We start from the raw sequence: 27680 nt of genomic DNA, 5'->3' as shown, positions 1-27680 counted from the left end.
CATATTCAAGACTACAGTTGGTTTAAAATGTTGTACTCTGGTTCCATAAAGGTGGTTGTACTGTAACTCCTATGAACACTGATTCAGTTCTGTGTTATCTTGGTCTAGTGAACAAATTTAAACATTCACTTGTTTAAGGGGAGAAAGGTAGATGAATAGGTTTGTTTATTTGGTAATGACTTTCCTAAACCCTTTTGATAAGTTGTATGTAATAATTGCACCACGGCATAAAGCTGTGGAAGCGCTAAGTCATTGTTCTGGCTTCTTCCTCCTGCTGCCAGCAGCCCCCAGCAAATGCACACCTGTGTAAATGAGCAGCACCTGTTTTCTGCCTCCACACCACCAACCAAGCAGCCACGTTTCTTTCCACACATTGCTGGAGTGTTTTAGAGCCTGCATTTCACACATGTAACCTGCAAATCAAACTGAAACACTAGCACAGCTTTTAGCTAACATGACATAGGTCAAATACTAGTTAATTTGAAGCTTTTTACTTAGTATTTTTTTCACATACATGCTTTTAGGAAAAGGGGGATTTGGAAGCAAGTTGCTTCTTTTCTTTCTTGAATTTATTTAAACACGGTTCAGCTTTTTCTTCACTGCACGGAGATGATTTGTCTGTATTTGTTCAAAGTTTGCCAAGCCATTCTACATAGGAGCTCATTAGAAGCCAAGATCTCTAAAGTATCTATAGGCCCAATACTCGCTCAGTAACACACAACCCAAACACGTTGATAAAACTTCTTGTGCATTTGTAACATGTAAGATATGTAAGAAACTTACTGTTTGAAGACACTTAACATACCTGATGTGTAGTGGAAAAAGGTATTTATTCTTCTGAGCCAGTGTGATCTCCCCAATTAACTGCTTTGTCCTCAATGCCTCCCTTAAAATGTCAAATGTGATCTTGGGTATTGCAAGTCTGTCACCTGTTTTGCTAGTACTGTGTTATATCTGTAATAAATGTCTTCTTGTGGGAGAGAGGAGAATGGAATTTATTTCACTAGAGAATGGGTGTCAAAGGGACTGGAAGAGCTGAAAAGGGTAACTGGCACAGGAACCTTTCCAAGCACTGGAGCACTGTTGGCTAGGAAGGGGAGGGAAAATGAGTTCTTAACCATTTGAACCATTATCGCTCTTCAGACCTAGGGGGTTGTTGGTCTGTTGCCAGGGAAGCTGAGGAGTTGCCCAAGTGGCAGTGGTAAGACCAGAGTTAATTCAATTGCAGGAAAAAATACCTCACAGTAAGGTGGAGGAAAGGTGCACTTGAAGGAAGCTAGTTTTTACCGTGGGCATAGCAGAGAGAGAAAATCCTGCCAGCTCTGCAGCGCCTCTTCGCTCGGGAACACCTGGGGTTCCATCTTGGGAGAAGGAGCCCTGACGCCTTTAGAGAGCAGGCTGGGGTTGTGCTTTGAGCTCTTTTGTACAACCAGGCAATCTGCAAAGAGACCACTGCCCTTCAGTCCCAGCCAACGCAATTGCACAGTGCAGGACAGTGAGTCCCTTCTGCCTGCCCTGTCCCTTCACCCTTAACGAGAGCAGCGTTCGGCCTCGAGCCTTTCAGCTCCCTGAAGCAGCATTTAAAGGGCAGAGGAATCGTTTCTGAGAGCCGTGAGCAGAGGTTGCCCAGTCCGTGAGGCCGGGGTAGTTTCATGGCCGTGTATTAATTACAGCCTCGGCTCTGACAGCGCTGGGAGCTGCAGCGCTCCGCTCCTGCCGGGAAGCGCCGGTGCAGCGGCCACGTGAGGGCTGCCAGGAAGGGCCGGGCGATCCCTTCACTCCCGGGCAGGCGGAGCAAACACGGTCCCTGACCCCGCTGTGCGGGGCGGCGGCTCAGACCCTCGAGCCCTGCGCGGGGAGCAGCAGCAGGAACATCGGATTGTCTCCCGGTGCTTGCTAACGCCCCCAGAACAGGGAAGCAGAAGTCGCTACATTTCCCAAGAGGAATAAAATGCTGGTCTGACCCTGTCTGAACAGTTCCAGGCTCTCATGGGTACCCCCCCAGTTTGTCCTGTGCTCTGTGAGAAGGATTTAGAATCAATAGCAGGGTTTTACAGAAAGACAAAGATACAGCATTAATCGCAGTGGTGTCCAAAAACCTTAAAAGCAGGCCAGGTATGTAGATTGATGCCAAGGGAAATGAAACCACATGGAACATCCAGCATTCATTTTGTTCAAGCCAGAAGTCTTACCTGCAGTCAGTAACAGCAATCTGAATAATTATAGACTTTTCCCATGCAAATAGGGCAGCACAGAGGGGAGGAAAAGATGGCAGTTAAGCAACAGAAATTAATTTATTGCATGTTATGGAAATGCACTATATTCTTATTTTAAAAGATTGCCTATTTTAAATTTAGTTGCATACCTTTTGACAAGTTACTTATTAAAGCAGTACCGATTAGCTTTATCCTACCATCTCTATCCTACACCAAACCCTACTGCCTCCATGCCCCACGTACAGCCCACCTGAAAACACTCTCAGGAAGCATGTGAGCAGCACCTGATTGTGTCTTTAACAGAGTACCCCACTCCCCAGCACAGGCAAAAGCTTTCTAAGCAACTTGAACAAGTCAAAATAAAATACTCTGAATTACAAATTTAAATAAAGTAACATTATTCTCTTAGTTAAGTTGCAGATTACTTAAATTTATTTTTTTCCAAAAGTTATTTACAGATTTACAAGTATTTGTGTGATATTTTACAAAAGGTTACATCAGGTCATTTTAAAAACATTTTTCTTTACAAAAGCTACATAAGCAACTACATTGAGGTGTTAAAAATAATAGCTATGTTAGCTTTTAGGATATTCACTAAATCCCTATCCTCAGAGACAAAGCCAAGCTAAACAAAGTGCAAGGACAACTAAAAGACCTGTTTGCAAGCCTCCCTTCTGCTGTCAGCAATGCTACTCCAAGCCCATAGCTGAAGGAACTACGGGGCTGATAATTCTGGAGAGTGGAGGTTCCAGGGCTGGAGCCCATCCCAGGAGTGGCTAAAGGGAAGAGGGTGCAGTGCAGTGAGGTGGAAGTGACGGCAATTTATCAAAGGATATTATTTCTATTTGCCTATGGAAAGAATAAGGATTTTCTGTTCCAGCAAAAGTTACCGTGTCAAGAGCAGTTAGACTCAGAAGGGCTCTAAAGTGCTCTGCAAAAAAAATGAAGTTTAGGAACCAACTCTGAAAGACAGTGACAAAATAAGGAAGAATCTTCCTGTCCAACACAAAAAGGATGTGGTCCCCAGTATTTAATCCCAGTCTTTCTAGGTGGTTTCTAGAGCTATGCAGTGACTACACGGACAAGCTTGAGAGCATGACTTGCATGAAAATAATGCAGAGACTTGTTCAAGGTTACAGACAATGTCAGACGAGGTCTGTGATGAACAGCTCTCTTTTAATGGAAACACAGATATATCAAATTAATAGTTCATGTGAAAAAATCATTCAGCAAAACACACCTTCCTTCAGCAAGTGCCCTGAGGCACTGTTTGTTCCCTGCCTGACAAAAGCTCCCCTTACACCTGTGACTGCACAGAACAGAGCTACCAGTGCCATACTCTTGGATGTATCAAATCCTGGTAATGAAGATGAAGTAAACTAATACACGGTATTTGGCAATAATTTCTCAGACCACTGCATTAATTGCCATACTTTTTTCCAGTACAGTTGAAAACCAGCTACTGCATGGTTTTGCTTCACAACAGCCTATCACAGGCACACTCTGTGGCAGGATTAGGTTGAACTTGTGGCACATTAGCCTGTATGAGTATCACCTTTCTCCAGATCATCTTAACAACTAAAATACTCATCCAATACACATTAACACTGAGTCTCCCATTTAAACTGCCCTGCTTCCTCACAGAAGAGCTGCTGAGCCATTTGGCAGACCAACATACTCATCTGGAATTTTTTTCTTTTTATATGTGCATTTTCTACATTTGGGTCCCATTTTCTGCATTTGTTTCAAGAGGAAGCAGAGCAGTAACTCGTCCACAGTACCTCGAAATTGCAACTCTACACTGCTTACCTGAAAGTCTGGAAATACTGCTGTACACGCTATAGTTGGTGTTGGGTTTTTACAGGATGAGCTAAATACCAGAATTTATAAATATCTTATGGCACATTAGAAGAACACCTCTGTATAAGTATTGCATGGCAGGAATCACAGACTCGGACAGGCTTTGGTGAAGAGGGCAGAGGCAGTTCATTGTCAGAACAGGCATTGCAGAAGATCTCCCCACAGTTCCTACAGTGATGCTAAATAATGGGCAGAAGATTAAAAATTTAAATTTACAACAGAAATGTACCTGGTAATTGGATACCAACAACCAATACACACAAAGCAATCCAAAACGTAGTTCCTTTCACTTCTTGGGTTGGAGAATGGAGTTGGTTTGCAAAAGATAACTCATCTACATCCCAAACTATGATGCAATCCTACACAGATGTTTGTCTAGGATTGCACCACAGACAGATACATGGTCTGTCTAAGACCACATTTTATATATATATATATGCTTTGAAGTTTTTATTCAAGACCTGGATTAAGAATATATTCTGTTACATAAAAATACAGCATGAGCAATGATATTCAAAACAGTAGATGCTTCTGTCAGGTAGCCAATTGAGATTTAACATAGAAAGGTAAAGAAAACTTCCTGCACACATTAATAAAGCATGGAAATTAATGTCACATTTTACTTTAAAATGACAATAAACTCATATTTTCTTACTCTATTGTATAAAAAAATGCCATAAAAAGACTTCTACACATGTCAAATTCTAACAGTGCCAGAGCTGATAAGAGTTTGAGATAACAATTCCACAAAGTAGTTAAATAATTTTTAACTAAGTTGCTTTGTGGAACTTCACCAAGACACTGTTTCTTTTGAAATTAGGGCCCAGCTTCATTGTATGTTATCAAAGAACTAGAAAAACATCTGAAAAATAACTCTGCATTCACCTGATCACTGACATTTCATGCCACACCAATAAGATAATTAATAATTACATAATACTTGTGAACAAGTTGGGAGAAATTTTGTTAAAGTTTTACCTTCCTTTTGGAAAGTGAAAATTCCTTTTCACATAGCTTGCAATGAGTGGCCTCTTTGTCCTTCAACCAAACCTGGCCCTGGAGAAAAAATTATCATAATTATATGTATCTGATGAAGTTGAACTTTGAGCTCCAGGGGACAAGACAAACCAAGAGCAGAACATTCACTGCTTGAATGCTCAGTGCCCTGGGACCAGTGTAATGTCACAAAGACACTCTAAAGCAGCACAGGACTGCTCCAAAACACTGCAAAACCTTAGGGGCCAAGACAGAGCATAGGTGCAAAGAGAACATAGGAAAGCTGGGCAATGGCTGAGCTGGAAGAACAGTAAGGCACCCAAGCCTCAGAGTGAAGCCTATGTCCCTGCTCATCACATGGGAACAGTCCTCAGGATGCAGGTAAGCAAAACCAACCAGGACAGTATCAAGAACTGTCAATTTCCTTCTGTTTAAACCATTTAATAAACCCAGGAATCTGCTCAACCATTTCAGACACTTTTACTCAGACTGCAGTATTGTACCAGGTGACACTAGATTATCAAACATGTGCAGACAAAATCTCTGCTCTCAAGTGCTCCCTGCTGTCTTTAAGTCCCAAACCTGTCAACATTACACATCACATTTTATCAGCTTTGGTGCTACAAGTTTACTTATTTCCTAGGATGATCAAGTATTTATTGACCACTGAGGAGTACTATCTGTTTAAGCTCAGCTGGCTACACATTCTGTCCCAGATACACTCTGTAAATTAGAGAAGGGTGTGTGCCATGGCAAGAAAAGTGCCAAAATGCACAGCTTTGCAGCAAACAAGGCTTTTTTCCAGGGGGTTACAGGGAGTCTGTGGTTCTCTCCCACTGGAGAAATCATACGAGTCTCTCTGGAGTAGTTGCTCTTGGAGAGAAGTCTTCTCAAGCTTATGAAAAATTTCAAAAAGAACAGTTAAAAAAAAGTTTATTTTCTCAAAATGCTACTGACCTGCAATGCCTTGTTCGCTTCTTTTATGTCTTCTATTTTCAGCTTTGATCTAAAGAATAAGATAATGCTGTTTCAAACTTCTACATGGTCAGTTATGCTCTGAAATCTGGTTTGGGAACTTAAAAAATTTTAAGCCAAGTCCTCTGAAGAAGACCACATTATGTCATCATGGAGGAAGCAGCCTCCCCACAGCCATCCAGTGCCAACCCTCTGAGAACTGAGTCATGGGAGACAAAGTTATTCTACAGGGCATCAAAGGCCACATAAATCACAGCAGAACTACTGAGAAGACAGAGATGATTAAATGAAACTTCAATACCACATAAAAATAAGGAGAGTGGTGCTGGCCAGGTGACCCCTTCCATCCTCTACAGACTGTGCTGGTTCTGCCTGGGGTAGAGTTCATTTCCTTCCCAGGGACTGCAGGGCCTGTGTTTTGGATTTGTGCTGAACACAGGTTGATAACACAGAGATGTTGCTGTTATTGCTCAGCAGGGTTTACACAGAGCCGAGGCCTTTTCTGCTCCCTGTAGGGCCACACTGGGGAGGAGACTGGGGGTGATGGGAAGCTGGGAGGGGACACAGCTGGGACAGAGGACCCCACTGATCAAAGGGGCATTCCAGACCATGTAGCTGATCATCATGCTCAGTATATCCAGTGGGGGAAAGGAGGAGGAAGGGGTGGGGGGGCACTCCAAGGTTTGGAGTGATGGAGTTTTGTCTTCCCAAGTCACCATTCCCCGTGACGGGGCCCTGCTCTCCTGGGGGTGGTTGAACACCAGCCTGCCCTTGGGAAGCACTGAATTAATTCCTTGTTTTGCTTTGCTTGCAAGTGTGGCTGTTCTTTTCCCTACTAAATTGTCTTTATCTCAACCCTCAATGAGTTTTCCAGCTTTTACCTTTCCAATTCTCTCTCCCTAGTGCGAACAGTGAGGAAGTGAGTGGGCAGCTGTGTGGGGCTTGGTGTCTGGCTGGGGCTCAAGAAGATCAGCACTGCCCTGCTGGAGCCAGAGCTGTAACCTTCTCCTTGAGGCTCTTCTGGGATTGCCACAAATGGCAAACCAGGCAACTGTTCTCACTGCAGAACAAAGCCTAATGCCCTTCAAACCAGGATTTTCCATTCACAGCACTGTCATTACCCAGGAACTTACAGGTACCCCACCAGCCAAAAATAAAAATTAACAGGCCTGACCTAACTAGACATACTGACTTCTGATAAAAATATTGTCAAATACTGTCTAATATGCATGACCACTGTCCCACTATTTTTCTTAATTCAAGTTTACATGACAAAAATAATATGTATAAATGATCATGAATAATGAAATTACTCGCTCAGCTTGGATGCCAGTTCTTGGAGAGCAGCTTCTTGGTCTTCACATATGCTTTTCAGTTGCTTGTTCTTTTCCTGAAGTTTAAGGAATTCCTTAAAACAAAACAAACAAAATAAAATTAAACCAAATTATTCTCAAATTGTGTTTGCCCTACTGCCTAGAAAGCTGCTCCTACTGAAGCTGCTCTTGCTGAGAAAGCCAGGTCCCTCACACTATTAAGGTTCCAAATCCAACCTGAACAGCAACTGCTCAGGATTAAACTCTCTTAGACCCCAAGAGATAAAGAAGCATTTCTGCTTCTGTAGCCCGCTTGAGGGAGAAAATAAACCCAACTGACTGGAGAGCCCAAGACCACTAGAGAGCCATGGGTATGGAGTCAGAGAAAAGCTGAAGCACTTTCTGGCCTACACTGAGAAGGCAGAGCCTTCAACACAAATGAGAAGGGAAAACAACTATTTCATTTTTCCTTATCCAAAGTACTGAGTTCTGCTCTGAGGACTAAATGGGGAGTAAAAAGCCCATTTTTTTCCTTATTCTATTTTTGAGAATACATTAATGTAATTTTTCTTATATATTTGCAGAATTTTTTTAAAATACCATGTCTAAGTCCATAATTAACTCTGCAGTCAATTTCTAAATTACAAGTAAAAATTTGCTCCAGAATTTACTTTCTTAAGATTAACTATTTCTTGGGTCTCTGTTCTCAGATGAGATACAGTTTCCTTTTCCTTTTGAAGATCATCCTCTAGGGTTTGCCGCCACTCTTTTTCTATCTTCAAATCTGTTTCCAGCTGAAGCCTAGAACAGGGAAAACAAAACAAAACAAAAATCACTGTGCACAACAGTATCATTTTTAAAAACAAGACCAAGTTTATTTCTGGGTGCAATAGACTATTATCATAATAAACCATTAACTTACATGTTTTCTAAAACAGAAATAATGTGTCAATATGATGTTTTAGATACCAGTGTAATAAACAAAGCACTGTCACTCACAAATGCTTTTCAAGGTAAGTTTATTTAAAGGACCAAGAACATGGCATAATTTTGAAGAGCTGACCTTTGAAATCAATAAGAGACGACTAATCACAAAATTCTGAAGTATTTTTAAAACATGCATAAGGCAAAGCCCCTTAACTTTATACAGCTTGTTTCTAAAATAAACCAAACCAACCAGTCGCAGTGTCATTGGTGATGCAGGCAATGATTGCAGATATCTCTGATACCATAAAAGTTACTAATTTTACACCCTTGGATGTGAATCTTCTATTTTAGACTAAGGTTTACGGCATTTTGAACAGAAATGAAAATAAAGGGGGAAGGACTTTAAATTAATATTTTTATTGAGCTTTCTACACAGGTGAGGTTCAGCATAAAGAGGCATACAGATTCTGTCAGCTTAACTAAACTTCAGTTAAAGGAATTAGGACTACTCTGATGGAAGACCCATTCTAGCTGGAATTTTAGTATTGGTTTCACAGAAGAGTTGGTGTTTAGAATGTTATGGAGAATGCAAAGAGTGGAAGCACACTGCTCAACCTTCTAGATCTAAACTGTGCCAACACAGTAAAAAAGGGAAAAAAAAATCTCAGAGTATTCATGCAAGGTCTTTTGATGGGAAACCTACATCCACATTAATTTTCCTCTTTTAAAACCAAACCCACTTTTAAAGGAAAGACTTACATTTTGGGACACTACCACAGCATCTGGCTGGAAAACAAGTGAACATGACCTGGAGGTTTCAGAACTGCAGAATTCTAAGGCTGGGGTCTGAACTGTTCTTTTGCCCAAATCTGCAGAGGTGACTGTGGTAGTAAAGTGAACATTTGTCATGACAGTTGAACAAGTGTATTGACATTCAGAGTTCTCAGAGGCAGGGGAGGGCTAATAACTGGATTGGAACTAATTTTTAAGCCCCAATCTTTGTGCCAGAGATTTACTTAAATAACTGATGCTTTATCTTCCCAAAGAGGGAAAATACCTGTCCTTACACGGAGCTTTTAACATTACATATTGATTTAAATTAGTACTGAAGGATGTAACAGGAGAAAGACTAGAGGGTTGGCTTTTATATTAGTTTTTAACTTTTATGACTCCAGTGGATTTTCATTTTTTATTTCCTGTGCAGAGGTCGTTAAGCCCCTTCTACCTTATTCTTAAGCGGGATCAACCAAACCACTGTTATGCCATTTCTGTTTAAGTTTATACTACTCCATACTTGTGGGCTTTGTTAAAAGCATGTTTTACTACTACTCCACTACATATTTCCCCCACTTAGGATAATTTCCTACTGAATTAAGCTGGCACTTTTAGCCAAGAAATAATGCTGTTCTTCCCCTTCCTTTCAAGCTGTATGTCATTTTAGAGGCATCCAAAGCCAGCTTGGCTTTCTTGGAATGACATATTTCCTTCTGCCTTGCCAGTACCTAACATGAAGACCTTTAGTATTTACATTCTGTTCAAAACCATTTAACAACAACCAGCCTGTATTAGGACAGAGGACATATTGCAATGTAGAATGTTTACTGCCATGCATTTTTCCAAACAGGAAAGAAATACTCACAGCTGTTTCTCCTTCTGGGAGAATTCGTTCTGCAGGCTTTCAGATTTATTCACATACTCCTGTTTAAGTTTCTCATCCTCAGCCTCAGCCTCCATTTGAGCCTTCTCTGCATGCTGCAATCTGGTGTAATTCAAATCAACTTTGGGTAAAACTGAAGCTAGAACTAGGGTGTAGAGGGTGAAGAAGACAAATAAAAGAAAAATGGGGAAATAGAAACATTTCTAAATAAAAACAAAGTTTGGGGGAAACTCACAAACTCAAACGAGAAGTCCATACAATGCCTAGGGAACTGGCTCCTGGGTTTGCATACAGTAAGAGAGTAATCACTGTAAGTAATCACTGTTTTATTTTATGCTCATGAATAACAGGTGCCAAAGCATGATACATATTTTAGAATTGAAGCATTTAACTTGATGCTTTTCTTTTTCCTTTAGCATATGTTCATGTGTTATTTTTGAAGCTTTTTTTTCCCCCAAGTAAATCCTGTACTTGGCTTGCACTAATCACCCATTAAGACAGGGCAGAGCATGTGTTGTGCAAAAGCAGCTCAAAACAATTGAGGCATAAGGTTGCATACAGAGTACTGCAATCAGACAGCAAAAAACTTAACTAGCCTAACACAACAAAATGCACCCTGACAGGTCTCACTACATTTATAGAACTACCTCAACTACATCAATTAATTTAAATAGTCTGTATTAAAAATAATGCATTCTTACACTGGTTAAAATAGCTCCATACTATACACAAATAAAAATGATTAATCAAGAAATGAGGGATTGTTTTTTGATTTAACCTTTTATTTCTGAATTCCAGGTTTGTTCAGCTGACACTTCCCTTGGAATGCATTAGTTCACTGTGGCTCCTCTCTGGTTACCTCTTCAAACCAAAAAAAGGTGTATGTAATGTAACAAAAGTAAATGTACTGAAAGGGGACTTGTGCTGTATCATGGTTGCACCTGTCTGGAGAACACAAGCACCTGTAAAATAGCACTGAATGTCCCCATCTGATGCACCATGTTCTGCAAAACTGTTCTAAGGGCCTCTCAGGTAAGTGGTGGGAGAAATCAGTGAGATGGTTGATTTCTCCCTTCCCAGCCGCTCACTAAGCACAGAACAACTCCCAACTTGCAGTGTCAGCTAAAAAAAAGATGTGTCAGCAACATGTTTGTATTTGTGCTTCTGCTGATGAAGTTGCACCAGAGGGAGTTTCCAAAAGCTGCCAGTAAACAAGTGAAAAAGGCTGGAGTGAAACTACCTTATAAAGGGTGCACTATCTCACTCAACTATCCCAGGGGTTTTAAGAATGCTCTCCGTCACATTTGCAATAGTAGTGAGGGCCAAAATGTGGGAAGGACAGTACTGGGAAAAGCAAGTCCCTCCCCTATGCAGAAGCTGAATGAAGCTACAGAAGACATCAACACCAAAAGCACATTAAACACTTTCCTAAATCACAAAATCAACTGCACAGTTGTTTCCACAAGCAAGGCAGAAAGGGAGCTTGCTACCCAGAAGCTGCAGCACCACCCCCTAGCCCAGAGCCAGGGCTGGCTGCTCTGCTGAAATTCAGGCAGATGCTGAGCTGGTCCCAGTTTGCAGCTGGATCTGCCATTCAGATGACACTGGGGCAGATAACTTGTTTGCATAATGACAGTGAGATGGATAAGGCTCCCCTTTCTGCTATGGTCTACCTGTTGTTCTATTCAGTGTTTCTGGTTTGGGTTTTCTTTGCAGATGGAAGATACTTATTTTTATTTTTCAGTAGCCAGCTCATGTTAAAGGCTTTGTCTGCCTTCAAACCAAGGAATAAGCTAGTACATAACCATGCAGTAGAAATCCTTTCTGTGTTATTGCATCCTGTCCCCACTTTTTCAAACACATCCCCTTCTGCTGCAAAACACAGATTATTTTCCCAGTCAACTTCCACTACAAACTCCAAGCAAACATCAGGAAGCGTATTAAGGGCAGTCAGCAGCCTAAACTCTTCTTTCTGCAGTGCAGGCAAGCAGCAGCTCATAGCAGAAATATGAGTTGTAAAGGCTGCCTAATGATGGGTGGAGGGAGGGAAAAGGGTTTGGGCACAACCACAGGTGCTGATCTCAGTGTACACACAGCCAGGCAAGATCCTCAGCTGACAAACAGGTTAGGCTGGTTCCAGATCTGGGCCCTAATTGTAAATCCTACTCACTACTACACCTAAACCAGGGCAGCTGTGCTAGGCAGGAGTCACAGCTACGGATTTTGCTGGAGCACTCTGTCTCTGTCTGGAGTCCTACACAAATCAGGCTCCAAACACATTTTCACTCTATGAGAATATTTTACCCCACATGACATCAGGGAGATGGAACTGTGCTTTAACTGCTTGATGCCCAAAGCCTATCATTCCTTCACTGTACACACAGAACACAGATGCTGACACCACCCTCTTTTCTTACATCCATCATTCTGATAGAGCTCAACTCCTTCCCTCAAACTCCTGTCACTCTGTTTAAGAAACAGTGCTAGTTACAACCACAAAACCCAACAGAGAGCGTGCTTTTGGGATAAATACAGCCTAAAAGTGAAAGGAATAAGCAGGGGAGAAGGGAAGTATTAGCCAGAAGGGCTACTTTTTAAATCTCTAGTACCAAAGAATCAGAAAAATCACTAATTAGAAACAAGTGCCATAAAAACGTACAGTCAAAGTAAAGATATCTAACCTCTTAAAATAAAATTTGACAAAGAAGTGATTCAATAGCATTAGAAAACTAGCTTACATTTGCTTAATAATAGTGCAGTAATTTACTTTTTTCTCTCTTTTTTGTTTTTTTTTTAGGAGGGGTAAAGTGAGATCGGAGATGATGTTCTTTCAGAAAACAAAACAGAACCCAGCTACGATCAGTTACAGTGCAGGATTTCTAATACCACTTTAAAGTTTTAATTGGAAAATTCTGAAGTCCTATTTTATCAGCAATAATTTCAACACAAGAGATCTGGAGGAGCTTTCAGAATGATATATCCTTGACAAGTTTATACTGGTGCTGAGCCTCATTGCTGGCACATTTGACGAATGACATTGCAATAGTCCTAGTTTGAGTTAACAGATCTTTGTCACTTCATGAATGCAGTGGACAAAAATCAAAGACAGATGAAGGCAGCAAAACAGTAAAAACAAAAATTGGGATAAAAGAATAAAAAGAAAAAGAAAAAAGAGGAAAAAAGGATGTCAATAAAAGAATATTCATGTCACTAATTTTTATAATACATAAGCATGTTTTTCATAATCAGATTTAAATGAAAAAAAAGACATGTCAAACACCAACATGACAGGGCTTATGGATATGTTATATTTTACAATTAAAAAGGTCAATGTTGCATATAAGGCCACTAAATTAAAACATATGAATCACATTTTAATATTATGTAGTACATGCAGTCTAACCATAATGTAAATTTGTATTTTGGAATTTTAGTCTTTCACTTTTCAACCTTTCAGCATGAAAACTCATTAAGTCGTATAATGGCACTTCCAAAGCAATGGACAACAATTACAACAGCTTCAGCAAACAACCAGTGATCCTTGAAGGCATTAATGTTTATATTAAGCATATGCTTAAGTATAAGCAAGATTAATGCTTCAGTTTCTATTGCATTTCATTCAGGTGGGGAAAAAAAAGTAGGCAATAATGAATCAGAATTTTGAAACAACTGAAAGAACAGCTTCTGATATCAGCATAAAAACCTAGGACTAGAAGAAAGATGGTAGAGGAAGAAAACTGAAAGATTAAGTTTGTATTTAAAGTTAGTGTGTTTGTCAAACAGAAAAAAAAAAATCCAACAGCAAAGCACTAATTAGAAGTTTCAGAAAAGCCTGGTATAAATGTTCTAGTTGAAAATTACATTTCAATGGCTGTAGGAATGCAGTAGGATGTAAGGGGTTGGAGTAATGAATGAAGAGAAACAAAGATGGGGCTGTACCTTTGTTCTAGTTGTTTCATAGTTGCATTAATTTGATTGGTCTTATCCTCTAACCGACTAATTATTTCATTCTTTTCTTTCATAGCATCTTCAGAAACCTGTGTTATAAAAGAGGTTAAAACTGAAAGTGGTATAATTACACCACTACCTCATGGGGGCTTTTTCTTCGGTATCTGAAGGGGAAAATGTTGAAATGGCTTCAGGTTTTGATTCTTTTTAAAGATTGCCTTCTAAAAACCTTTGAGGACAGTATGTAAAATCTTAAGCCTAGAAAATTTGTAGTTTTATACTTTGCAAGCGTAGATGCTATTTAATATTTAATAAGCATAAATGTTCCCCTTTGGTTTCCTTCCTTAGTTAATCAGTTTGGAAATCAACTTAAATTCAGTGACCAAGTAGCCCTTTAGAACCTTACCAATAAAGAGCTAAGATGCTCAGTCCAGAAAATCACCAAGGTTCTCTGACAAATCAAACCCCCACAGATCCTAACACTGGAGAATATTCTCTTCGTATTTTTTTCTCCAGCTCTATTTATATTTCTCAACCTCTGGTCCAGTTTCCTCACATTTGCAGATGGAAAAGTAGAATCCCTTGTCCATCACCTCAATTATCTTTCCGCAGCATCCTAATTTTTTTCCCCTCATTCTGCCACAGATTTGTCTGGTTTCTTGTGCTGGTTTTCATAATTTATTCCATACATCAAATTCATGTTCAGCATAAATAACTCACTGGTATTTGGTCATTTGTTAACTGCATTTGGGGTCTCTGAGATCCATATTCTCCCAAAAAAGGGATTTCATTGTTAGAGATTTTCTTAATTTGTTAACAGAATTAAAAATAAACCCAAAAGTGTAATTAGCTTTTTCCATTTAACATAATCTTGTCTTCCTTCCCTTACTTTGGAAGGTCAGGGCTTCTCTTCAACTCTCCACTATGTGCCTACATTCTTCTGGTTTTTTAATACAACGCAGGCCAAAGAAAAGTCATTGCTAAAGTACACTGTTACTCTCTCTGTTTCACATAGGATATTATTAGGCCATGATCTTATCCTCACACTTTTTTCTTGCCTAAACCCAGAAAGTGACTGCCTTAAGAACTTCTTTTTGTGAAGTTACGTTTGCATGGGTAATGTTCCAAAATGTCAAGCTGACCTAAGAAGCGCAAGGAAACCAAACCTCCAGGGAACAGCAGCATTCAACTGAACAGAATGGTAATAAAGCATTTCTCTCCCTTTGATCCTTTCAGCAGTTTAACAGCAGATTGTCCCTTTACCTGCAGCTTTTGGTACATTTCCACGTTAATTGCTTTAACTTCATCAAGCTGCTGCCGCAGGCCAATGAGGGTGTCCTGCTTCTCATGGATATCTTTCTCCAGCAACTTCATAGCAAGCTCTATCTCGTGTTTCATACTAACTTGAACCACTAGCTCATTCTCCATATCCTATAAAACACAAGCACAATGCAACACAAAGTATTTAAATAATTATGTAACATTTTATTTCTGTTTTGAAACTCCAACAGAGCTGCAGCACCACCTATTTTACCACTTCAGAAATTCTGCTCCTCTTTAGCTTTGCAAATTACCCATACATGTTACACTCATACACTAACTGACCAATGGGGCTTTTTAACTTTGGGAGAAGACAACTCACACTTCAATAAATTACCCTGCCAATGTTGCACAGAGTTGCCTATATATTAATTACAAAAATAGAACTAAAGTATTTGTGTTTTCACAAGAAAGATTTAGCATAGATAGAGAGCATACAGTATTGCTAAAAACTCACCTAAAAATTTATCAAAGAAAAATGTGGGGTTTTTACTGTTCTTCAGCAATATTATTATAGAAATATTGATGCTCTGTAAAAATTCCCTTTTTATTATAGGCAGTTAGAGAAAAGGCTATTGAAGTAAATTAAAGGCAGCATCTAAACTCAACAAAAGGAGAAATATTCCTCCACTGAGCGTTCTGCAGCGCAGCCTGCTGCAGAGGTGCAGTGCCAGGGAACACTCACCTGTCGCAGCTGTGCCTCCTCCCGGAGCTGCCTGCGTGCTTCATTGTACATCTCATCCAAGCCCTGCCTCGAGTGCTTGTATGTCTGAAGCTCTGCTTCAACATCCACTTTAGTTGCCTACAAAGATACAGAGGTTCTGTCTTTCTTCATTGCAAGTTCTGCAGTTTAATGGCATAAATTTAACACTTGTGAGGAAGATAAAGAAAAGCCTACAAACACATTCTCCAAGCATGGGATAAACATAGAAAGAGCTGTTTCTGCTCTGTGGCCATTGGTTTTCTAATGAGAATTGAGTAAAATTAACATCTATACTGCAGTACTGTCCTCCTTCAGTGTCACTTGAACATGCAAAATACACATAAGGTAATAAAACAATCTAGTGTCCTAGAATTTTAATTTACTTATGCCATTTATAAAGCTCCACAGATTTAATAGGTCCTTTCCCTCATGAAAGTTATTTCAGATTTGGACATGTTAAGCTTACTTCAAGACAAGATGTACAAATTTTGAACAAAAATTAACCACATTATGTTAAAATATTAGAAGTGGTAAAACTAACATACCTCTAGATGATGCTGCGTCTTCATTAAAATCAGAGTATTTTCACTCCTTAATTGATGGTTTTCTTCCTGAAGTTTAATTATATTGTTTTTGGCTATTGCTAACTGAAAAGAAACAAAGAAAAAAGCTCACTTTTTTGAGTAGAAATAAAGAAAAAAATGTTCTGATGAATGCAAGACCAAGACACACTCTGCTCTATTCTCCCTGCCTGCCAAACAGAGGATTAGTTGTTTTTAAAGAAAACATAAAGCTCCTGGTTTTAGTAATGAGTCACTTTCATTACACAGCAGCAGCATGTTCAGGATACTTCACTGTTTCATGTCTGGTGAAGAACATGCTTTCATTTCATTGCTTCATTATGACTTAAAGATACATTATGACTTAAAGACCCTCAACTCTCATTCCTCATCCTCAACTTTTTCTTTCCACTTGGCTTCAAGTTCATCCTGTTTTATTTCCCTTTTTTGGCGTCTTAATATATCATACGGAGCAGCTTACATAAGAAAGCCTACCCCACATGAAAAACAAACATATTTACAAAAGATGACACTTTATAACTGGGCCCTACAGTATATACTTTAATGTCAGAATTATAAGCCAAAGAATCAAAACAGGTGGACAATTGGGCTGAAGGCTTGTAAAGGAACCAGAATACTCTGAGAATTAACACTCGGAAAAAATGTTTTCACTCTGTCTGGGTACATTATTCACAGAGTGAGCTAGCTATCCCTTCAGCAGCTGAATTTAGAGTTTTCAATTTTCCACTTCATTACCTTAAAAAGGTGCTCTGCCTTATAAAGCTAAAAATATTGGAAACTAGTCAAGCATTAAAGATAACCAGAAATATAGGCTATAAACACAAACCCAGAACTAGACAAATCTAAAACCTGTATATAAGCATACAGTAAACAAGCAAGAAACAATCCTTTGGCTACAGCTGAGAACTAGAACAGAAATTGCTTGGTGAACTACTTTCTGTCTCTTTGTAGCAACTGGTGTCATCCATTCTGGACTAGTCATCTGCACAAATCAGACTGACATCTGGCATTAAGAAAGGATTCTCTTCTCATTTTTTCCAAAGTTGGAAACTGTAACATTCTACAGAATTAATTTACTGATGCTAGAGGCTACCTGGCAAGCTGACTTCAAAGCCCTGCAGCTGCTGCCCCTCTTCCTTAGGCCAAAATAAAGGTATCTGAACATATTATCCAGAACTTCCATAGATTAAAATAATGCAAGTATATTTATAAAAACAGTCTTTGAGAGAAAATAATATGCTATACATTACTAAAATAAAATAGTACCTCTTCAATCAGTTTAGTGTTTGACTTCTCCAGTGAGTCAACTCTTGCATGTAGACTGCTAACTGTGCTACTGAAAGAGAAAAAGAAACAATGGTATTCAAGATTACATCAAAACCCATTCAACCAAGCTCAAAAGCTTTAATGCAAGGTACAGTGATTAATGGTTAAGAGCTAAGAGGTCTGTTCCCATTATTGGAGGTTTTCCTAAGAAAATTACTCTCCTTTGTTGAACATTTATGTACTTCTTTCCAACTCCCAATGTCATCCCTGTAACTCAAACTCCTGGTTGGCTAAAACGTCCCATGTGCTCTCCCCTTCCTTTATCCTCACAACTATATTGCATCCAAAAGAAAAACAAGTTCCCTTTAAAAGACAATCCCAGTGTTCTTTCGCCCATATAACAAAACCATTCTCCAGATTCTCTTCCTCCAAAATGCATTCCTTTTACAAAATCATTTGTTTCTCCACATTTTTTTGAGATTTGTCCTCAGGCTATCTCTTTCTTGATGCTTCTTGACTTCATTTAGGAGTCTCATCAGAACTTTATTGCCTTTTATTACTCTGTTGTTTTTTACAGTATCAAATTACATCCAGGCCTTTTCCATAACCTGATTGCCTATTTCTACAGGAAGCACCTTTTTTTAGGCTGCACTTCACACACAGGAAAACAGAAAACCTATTCTGTAACACCATTTACTTTTTCACATATTTCTCTGTGGTGTCCTCGGGAAGTTGCCAGTTCATTAAGAACATCAGGGAAGAGAAGATTAATGCATTTTAGGATGTCTAAAAAGGAACAGCTGAACTGAAGTAAAATAGAGAAGAGTTGCTGAATCACTGATCTGGCAGGAAATGCTATGCATAACCCAGCATACAAGAACACACAGAGGCTCACCTGGATAATGGCATGAAACAAATAATCCCTGTTCTTACTTGTGGTAGTTCCTTTCTCCTCGTTTTCTTTCATTTTGCTCAGATTTTCTGTGCTGTTGAAGGTCTCTGCTCAGTGACAACATTTCAGAGCAGAATATTCTTACTCCAACAGGAGCCTTATAGCAACCAACGATCCAGATTACCAGCATTAAAAACTTTAAAAGATGATTACATTTCAAAAAGGATCCAGATCACCTGTGCTACAGATTCTACAGAAGTTCTTTGTGGCTTTGTTGTTTGGTTTTGGTTTGTTGGGGTTTTTTAGCTTTTTAGCGCCTCAGACTGTTTATTTTGTACAATACTCCTCATAGAATTTAAATCACTGTTCTTCTATATTCACAGTAACAAACACAGTGGTGGACTAGGTTTGTTACATCCAGAAAAGTAAGGGGAAAATGCTGCTTTCCTGAAAACTGTTTCAACAGGAACCACAACCTATCACATACAAGTAGCTTCTAGCAAGCAACGAGCTTATTCAGTTTCAGTCCTAGGCATTAAAGCCAAAAACTAAAATATTCTGAAAGGCAAAGAAATATAAATATACAGATTCACCAGAACACTCAAAACTACTTCTGGCAAACTGTTAAACAGAACACAGTTAGAATCCAGACCAAGCTTTTCCTTCCCGTGAAGTTATGAATCATGAGGACCTTCACCACTCTGGCCTGCTGGTTTTGTGTTTCTTTGAAGAATAAAGGTTTTGACTGTCCAAAAGCATGAAAACTGACACTTCCTGAGTCTCTCCAGAAGAGTGTCTTTTCCTACTTCACTAAATCTTCAGCCTAAACATGAAGAATTTGCAGCTCTTTCTCTGAAGTTCTCTCACAAAGCTGTGGTATAAAAGGCATTTACCTGTAAGCCTGCCCTGACACCCATACTTCAAAGTAATACTTACTTCAGTTGCCTGTTTAGTTCCTCAACATAATTCTTTTGGTCCAATATTGCAGCAATCTGTACATTTCTAAAGCAAGTACAAAATAAAATTAACTTTAATAACATGATGTGCTAAACTATGGACTGAAAATACACATATTTACCATATGCAAATGTCCATCTTAATCGAGTTTTTAAAAAGAAAGGAAGCAACTTCATCTCACACTCATGAAGGCAATATATCAGTGAGACACAAAAAAATCCAATGCTTTAACTGCAAATGATTTCTCTACATGAAACATAACATACACAGTCTGAGAAGGATAAGGATGTTTATTCACTCTGCCATAACTCTGGCTCTTTGAAACACTGACCAAACCCAAAGCTGAGGGCTTAAATGTCTGGAGGTTCCTTTTCACTACCACCTGGCGAGCCTCCTTTACTTGGGGGCAGTAGTGATGCTGCTGAGGTTTCCTTCAGACTGCAAATATTCTTCCAGCTGACTAGTAACACAGAACAACACACTGGGGCATTTTTCTCAGGATCAGAAGATTTCATCATAAGGGAACCAGACTTATTTCTAAAAGAACAGGCCCCAGCCAAGAAATTGTTTGTTAACATGCAAAATTGGGAGGTATTTTGTGAGGACATACCTTTCTTTACCCCCAATGTCATCATCACTCTTCAAATACACAGAGAAATCGATCACCCCAACCTAGTGGAAAGCAAAGGTACAGTTTCATATCATACAAATAACTGCTGTTGGTATTTACAGCCTTGTACTTACGCAATTGATAAAACCTCAGTTACAGCATTTTTAAGATTCGTCCACTTTCAGCCAGAAGCTGAAAAAGCTGAACTATAATACTTTAAACAAGATTTTACTAAGTTCAGTGTTTACTTGGTTTATACAATGCTCTCCTGTCAGGATCCTGTTTGTTCTTTCCATGTCTTTTCTAAAAATTTCTCCTCCAAAAACTTTTTTAAAATATATTTTTCCTATTAAAGCAAAATACCATCGCTATTAAATAAGGTAAAATGTTCTCTCTCTAAAAGTTACCTTAAATCAATTCACTATGGCTGCACAAACACATTTCACCACTGAGTGCATTTTTTTAGCATACCAAAACTACGCTTCTGGCTATGACTTCCATCAAGCTCCAGAAGTTTGCCTTTCTGCTCAATAAAACCTGCTGCTTCTGGCTTCTCTGAGAATGCGCCTTCTTCATACTGCTCTTCACAAACAGAATAATTCTGGATATTTTACAAATGTCAGATTTGGACAAATTGCATTCAGAATCTCATCTGCACAGCCACTACTACCTTCTCAAATCGAGTTTTATCTCTCATGCAGCAAGGCCACCAAATGACCTAGATAACAGAGGCATAGCTAGCAACAGATTTTGGGATCCATAATACACATTTAATTCTCAACATGAAGAGCAAGTTGATAAGTTTTCTGTAATTACAGGCCTGTTGATGTTATATTTTCTTTTACACAAGATCAGTGCCTGAAACCAATACCAGACTGTAACTAGAATGAACGACTGAGGACAAGTTAACCACGTGATTGAAAAGCACACACACCCAATTAGCTGTGACTTTTCTTTCCCAGAGGAACTGTTTTTTCATCAAATACATACTGAATATAGTAATAACCACTTAAACTATAATGATTTTTTCAACAAGGAAGCTGAAAAAAACCAATCAGGGCTGAACACAGTCCACATTTATTTACAAACACCGGTGTATCTGACTTTAAACAGAATCTGTTAATATTTTCTTGGAAAAGATTAAGGTTAAAAGTCAAAGCCCGTTGTAAAGCAGGAAGGATTCCAAGTCTTGCTTTGCAGAATCAAAGTAGTCACCCTCTTATGAGGTCATAAGAGAGTGTTTGTTTCAGGTCCTTGTATCATTCCTATGATGTCCCAGAACAACAATAAATGAACCAAGCAGGGTAAACTGATGATGGAACTATCCTTGTCCCACAGAGGAAAAGGATGGGTCACAAAAGTGAGATGGAAAGAGCTCTGCATCGCTACAACAGCTCCCATTTGAGGACAAAGCACAAAACTTCACCGTTGCTCTCTGACCATTATCTCAATCTAAATGTCTGACCCAGGTGGTGATAAGGGGGTAAGGCAACAGCCCCACAGATCCAGCAGCTGGATCATCACACCCTGAACAGTCTCTATGAAGATTTCTAACAAGTCACAACTCCAAAGTAACAAAATTCACTGCACAGGAAAATCTCACAGATTGCACATACATTCCTTTACCTGGATGGACTTACTTGTGAATCCAGATCTTCTCCCTTCACACACAGGTTGGCATCAATCACATTTAGCCCAACTAACAGCCCAACAATAACTGCTCCTTCTTCCTCCATCATTAGTGCGTGATACTCATAAAACTCACTGTGTTAAAGCAGAAAATTGCATCTTACTGATTTATTCATTATATATACATCCAGTAAATTAATAATAAGTGACATACACATCTAAATTTCTCTTATTCTAGCCTTACTACAACGTCCTTAAAGATGAACTGTGCCTGCCCATACTTTCACCTCATAAATATTTAAAAATTCAAAGTGTATGGTTTGTCTCAGAGGCTATTAAAAACAAGGATACTGCCTTTGGCTCCAGATGGCTGAGACATTGTGGGGGGGCAGGGGTAACAAGACTTATTTTGCCTTTAAAAGAAAAACCCAAAAAACCCAGAAAAGGCTCTTCCCTACACCTGCTATTAGCCAGTTTTGAAGAGATACTGCAACAAACAGATGTTTGGCCACACTGAGTCAGACAACTCCTAAGTTGTTAAGAAGCAAGCAGTACAAAAGAAGAGTGGTAAAAATATCACCTTGTGTGAAACAATGTCTGGAATTTAGTGAATACATACTTGAAATTCAAGGAGCCAAGGAAGAGATTAAATGGATTGAAGAGAAGCATAAATGGCTGAAATGCTAAAAAGGTTTTTAAAATAGAAATACTTCACTAAACAAAAGAATATCAGGACTTTCTCCGCCTTGCACATTTTAAATAAAATTTTAGATTCTATGTAACAAACTGTGTTTCCAATGGAAAAGCCCATAGCTGCTGAACACCAATGACATCTTGACATACCAGCATTATCTAGGCATACAAAGTAAATCTTAAAAATACGTATAGCTTATAAAATTGAAATTAAGATGAGAATCCTTCTCTGTTTGTGCTTTAATTACTCCATCAGACAGGAAAAGTTATACTAGAAGCGAGGAATGCCAGTGTTAGAACTGTGAAAGCAAAGTTCAAAGCAAGAGCCCTCTGTGCAGTTCAGTGGAAACCACGCGCATGGTAGGGATGTAGGGATGAATTCACCTCCTCTCCAGAGGTTTTCAGTGTTAGTTCTGCATGGTGGGGGAACACAGGATTACTTTTTAGGAGACTAAACCTCTAAAAACAAATTGCAAACAAAATCTAATGAATTGTTTACCTGAGGAGATCTCTCTGAATGATTAAACAGCGAAGATAATCTGCCATTTTCTTCTGCATCAGTGCTAACCGTAACCAGGCCCGGGCACGGCCCAGCGGTGTCCTGAAACAAAGGGCATGAAGACAAACAGTCCCAAATTAATAACATATTGATTAAATCACGGTCTTTAACACCTTATTAGTCTACTGGTGGAGCAACTGGTGTTTCTGAAGGGGTATTTTACCTATTAGTTGAGCATCACCACCTGAAAAAGCCATAATGTTTAGGCTTTGACTCCAAGCTTTGGGACAACAGAAAAATTTTAAACTACTCAGCTGAGCTTGGGAGCAGACCCTGGAAAAAACAGGAGTATAGAATGCACAAGAGCCTGATAATCTTGAAAGTCCTGTTTTCTGCTGAAGTAAAATGTTTGCAATAGTTGAGACTCCTTTCTGCAATTTGTTTATAAAGAATTCAGAGGAAGTGCAAAAAAATGAACTGAATGCCCATCACAAGCCACCACGGCAGCTTCCCTTCCCAATCCTACTCTCTGGCTGTACCCAACACTTTCTGAATCCTACCTTTACTAGTGTACAAATTCAGGGCTCCCTTAGGAAGACAATGCAAAAAACCATGAAAACAGATGTAACTGGCAAACACTTATATCCAGCAAATTACACCTGGACCTTTACAAGTTCCTCTTCTAGTGCTTGCATACTTACAAGTGGTAAGCACATAAATGAAAAAAAAAAACCTTCACAAGTTGTATTAAGAGAAGAAGAGAGTAACACACTTGGCAAAGGTTATTATTTCCTCTGGCCTGCCACAAGAGTAAATAATCATTTACATGCCTATGTGCTTTAGATAAGGTCTAAAGCTATAAATTAGAATCCTTATGCTGCCATATACCAATCACAGCATAACCAAGCCCTTTTGGAATTTCATGTATGGTCAATTATAAAGATAAATACAAAAGCAGAGTACAGTGGAATGGGAGGAGAATAAATTTACTTCTGAGTAGGACTCTGCAGGCAAGAACCTGAAAAGCTGCCCAATTCTTTCCTCTTTGGTATGTCACCTTTTGGTTTTATAGAGTCTTTGCTACCTGCACTCATTAATGTTTGCTGCAGTTCTAGATTGCAGGAGTGAGTGATACACAACCTGCTCCTTTTTGCATTGCTGTTATCCACCTTCCATTCACCTGTGCTCTCCCCCAACATCATGTGGTAGCTGTTTAAAGGCTTGATTAATGCCAAATAAAATCATGAGACACCTGCAGATTCTCAGTCAGGTCCTTTATTTTCCTGCTGCATTTTACCAATACTACTTACTTAAGGCCAGGCAAATCTCTGACACTTGCTGCTATTTCCTCAGCTTCTGGATATAATTTCTCCACAAGTTCCAGAGGACCCCAGATGGTTTTATTGTAACTTAGAAAGGATTTTCTTACTACAAAAAGAAAAATCAAGTAACTGAATTAATTGAAATTACTGGAGTAGCTTCCTTCAAAATAGCTGGTGTGTGAAAAGGTTAACTGCTGAGTCCAGACTTCCAGATAATTCCTAACTGAAACACTGGTCAGCTCACCAATATCTAAAGCCAACTTCTAAATTACTTTGCTGTGAATATAAAATCGATGTGCTAAAAAAAATTAATATAGAAAGGATGTTTAGCTAAAAATATACACTAAATACATACATGCAGCTGTGGTCATCCCTGGACCACTTAAAACAAATGGTGTACAAAAAACCAAGTTGGTAAATGTGGAAATATATGTGAAGAATTAATAATTACACCATTCATTATAAAAGGTGACCGTTTGCATATTTTTCAATTCTTTATGCAACACTACATATTTTTTACCTACTTCAAGAAAGAAAGGAAGAAAAATAGCGTGTTTGGGATGAGAAATATGCAGCTAGAACAATTTCCACACCTTTCAGGCCATGCTTCAGGCAGTGCTCCATGACAACAAAGAACTGCTGCAAAGGTGGGTAGTCAGAATCCAGAGTGCGCCCAAAGCTCAATGCTGATTCAATGAGTCCTTTGATACTCAGTTTAGCCATGTTCAATAAATTTGCTCTTTCTACAGCTGTAGGGTCCTTTACAGCTAAGACAACAGAGAAAAAAATGTCATGGTTCAAGTGTTAGGAGTGACACAAAGAAATAAAGTGCTTCATAGCTGCCTTGTTCAAAGAAAAACTTAACCTAATAAACTCAACAGAACAATTCAGTAGGTGCTATAAACCACCATGTCACAGAAAAGCATCCCATGGAAAACACATTCCTAGTGTTTTAATAGGTGAATGAAGTCCCGAGAGTTCTTGGGTACCATGTTGTCTCACCAGGTCTCAGAAGCAGCCAAGTCACTGCAATTTAACACAGCACCTCTGCTGCACTCCAAACTGCTGCATGGCTGCAACCAGTGCCCCTCCCATGGTATCAAAGCAGCCTTCCTATTAATTTATGTATTTATTTGGTGTATTACAGCCTACCTACAGAAGCAGACATCACACTTTTTATATATTATCACTTTCCACTGTAGCTTTAATTTCGCAGTGACACGAACACATGCCTTCCTTCTCAGGCTGTACAGAGTCTCTGCCACTAAACCAGGAGCATTTTCTAGAAAATATTACGCACTGAAAATTCAGTTTCTCATCTAGCCACAAAGTATTTTCTACATGGAAAATCTTAAGAATTAAAGGCTTTGCTTTAACTTGAAATTTTGATAAATTTTACCAAGTGTACACTGCAAAAATACAATTGGGGATTAAATCTAGTCAGTAAAAAACCCACAGCTTTTTACAATCATCTTAGTCTGACAGAATGGACAAGGTTCCTCTTCTCAGAACTCCTGCTACTGAAAACAGAGTGCTCAGGAAATTCTCAAGCTTCTTTTCATTTATAATGAAACAAGTCAAGCGTTCAGGCCAGACTATTTTCTCAGAGACAAAACAAGCCTCTGTTTATTCACTATGATCAAAGTAACCTGGAAAAAAACAAAAGAGTTGATGATTTACTGTTTAATTAAATCCAACAAATGAAGTAAAAAAACCCCACTTTTTTTTGAGACATTGAGACATAGATGTCAAAATATCTGAGGAAAAATATGCATCTGAGGAAAAAACGTGAGCCTGTTCCTCTGCAAATCTGAGTATAGGTATAAGGCCTTATCTGTTTGCACATCAGAAAGCACAAAGAGCCCAAATCATCATAACAAATGGATATTTTCTCAGCTCCTCAACAGCAATGAAACCACTTGTGTCATTTTCCTGCACAGTTTAGGCATTTAGGGATTAGATACTAGAAACCCTGGAAATTACTTTCTAGTATTCTGTTTCCCTAGTTGCCTGCCAAATACCCAACTACCCTACAACATAACCTATCTCTGCTCTCTAGGAAAAAAAAAAAAAAATACTGAGATTATGTACCTGAGACAGCCTTAAAAACTACTTTTATAGTTCCCCAGTACTTCAACAGAAAACCCCATAAGACATTAGAAAACAATCAGAGATAGGGCTCTGGCAAAACCGTACCCAGTCAGCAGCCACAGCCCATTGGTTTGTCTCTTCCTTCCTTCCTGCTCAGCTGCTGGGGACTGATCAACCCCACCAGGAGCAGCCACCAGCACAGCATCCCTGGCTGGGACAGGAGGAGGCTTGCAACAACAGGCGCCTTTGTGCTCGCAAAGCACACATCCTGCTTTTTTATTAGCTTTGCTACTGACAGTATTAAATACAAATGTTAGTGTAGGAAACGCCTTGCTCAATGCAGACTTCAGGTGGGTAGCTCTCCCTTGCTACATATCCTGTCTATTTCCCTAAAGGCATCATAAAAATTCCTTTGTCAGGTGACCTCATTTTGACTTCTGCAGCTGATCCTCCTCAGACAGACTTCTATGTCTGCTGTCCTTTTAATTATCAGCCCTCTTGTCTGTTCTTTCTGAGGCGAAATGCATTTTAGGTCTGGTTTTTTTCACCTGCTTCTTAAAAAATAAATTATAAACAATTTTTTTTTAATTTAAAATCAAGATTTAGAATTTAACATCGTGTGTGAAATCCTAAATCGTAGCTGCTGCTCGGGTACTGTATGGGGTATTGCACAGACAGCAAAACAAGCTCTGCAGAGCTCTTCTCCCCGAAGCAGCAGCCCCCGAAAGGGCTATTTGCAGGTGGCACTGCTGTCGCCAGCATCACCGGGTCTGACGAGGGGCTCGGCCTAGGAGGCGACATTCCTACCCGGCTGGATGAGCAGCCGAGCCCCGGCGTGCAGCCGCTCCGGCCGCGGGCTGAAGGCGCTGTCCCTGCGGCAGCGAGCGCAGCGGGAGCGCAGCGGGAGCCTCTCCCCGCCGGCCGCAGCCCTCCCGGCGCGGTGCCCGCACACCGAGGCACCGCACGCACCGCGGGGCCCCGACACCGCCCCGTGCCCGCGCCCCTCGGCCCGAGCCTCAGCCCCGCGTTCCCCGGAGACCCCCCGCCCATCCCGGCCCCGCTCCCGGCGCCGCAGCCCCGCTCACCCATGGCTGGAGAGGAGGAGCCGCCGCCGCAGCCGCTCCGAGCGGGCCCGCGGCTCCTCCCGCCCCTCCGCCCGCGCGGCGCGGCGCCCCCGGCGGCGGGAGGACCCGCCCCCGGCCCTATCGCGATAGCCCCCCCGCCT

The 27680-nt window shown here is 39.9% G+C and overlaps 1 protein-coding gene across 6 annotated transcripts; it reads right to left on the bottom strand.

The window, feature by feature from the left end:
- Positions 1-2636: 2636 nt before the first annotated feature.
- On the bottom strand, positions 2637-27617 carry RUFY2 (RUN and FYVE domain containing 2). 6 transcript variants are annotated; one of them, XM_069019013.1, is made up of 18 exons: positions 27541-27617; positions 24958-25131; positions 24353-24470; positions 23043-23144; positions 21862-21985; positions 20222-20283; positions 19591-19656; positions 17763-17832; positions 16461-16562; positions 15898-16014; positions 15156-15323; positions 13884-13981; positions 9927-10046; positions 8032-8161; positions 7361-7455; positions 6030-6078; positions 5055-5132; positions 2637-4255 (listed from the first exon to the last, which is right to left on the bottom strand). In XM_069019013.1, the coding sequence occupies exons 1-18, from the start codon at positions 27542-27544 to the stop codon at positions 4112-4114; spliced, it is 1821 nt and encodes a 606-aa protein (XP_068875114.1). In that variant the 5' UTR covers positions 27545-27617; the 3' UTR covers positions 2637-4111. The 6 variants fall into 6 exon arrangements, with proteins under 6 accessions (XP_068875114.1, XP_068875115.1, XP_068875113.1 ...); XM_069019014.1 differs by lacking the exon at positions 27541-27617 and adding an exon at positions 26561-27376; XM_069019012.1 differs by lacking the exon at positions 27541-27617 and adding an exon at positions 25821-26545 and having other exon boundaries at positions 17763-17829.
- Between the last annotated feature and the right edge of the window lie 63 nt (positions 27618-27680).

The sequence above is a fragment of the Aphelocoma coerulescens genome, chromosome 6 (genome assembly GCF_041296385.1).
Source record: "Aphelocoma coerulescens isolate FSJ_1873_10779 chromosome 6, UR_Acoe_1.0, whole genome shotgun sequence".
Taxonomy (NCBI): Eukaryota; Metazoa; Chordata; class Aves; order Passeriformes; family Corvidae; genus Aphelocoma; species Aphelocoma coerulescens.
This window is presented reverse-complemented; position numbering and strand designations above follow the sequence as displayed.

Coding starts and splice junctions, on each gene's coding strand:
- RUFY2 (XM_069019011.1), bottom strand. Junction 24,471..24,957: donor CCTGAAGCATGGCCTGAAAG/GTGTGGAAATTG, acceptor TTCTTTTTGTAG/TAAGAAAATCCTTTCTAAGT. Junction 7,456..8,031: donor AAATAGTTAATCTTAAGAAA/GTAAATTCTGGA, acceptor TTTTGTTTTAAG/GAATTCCTTAAACTTCAGGA.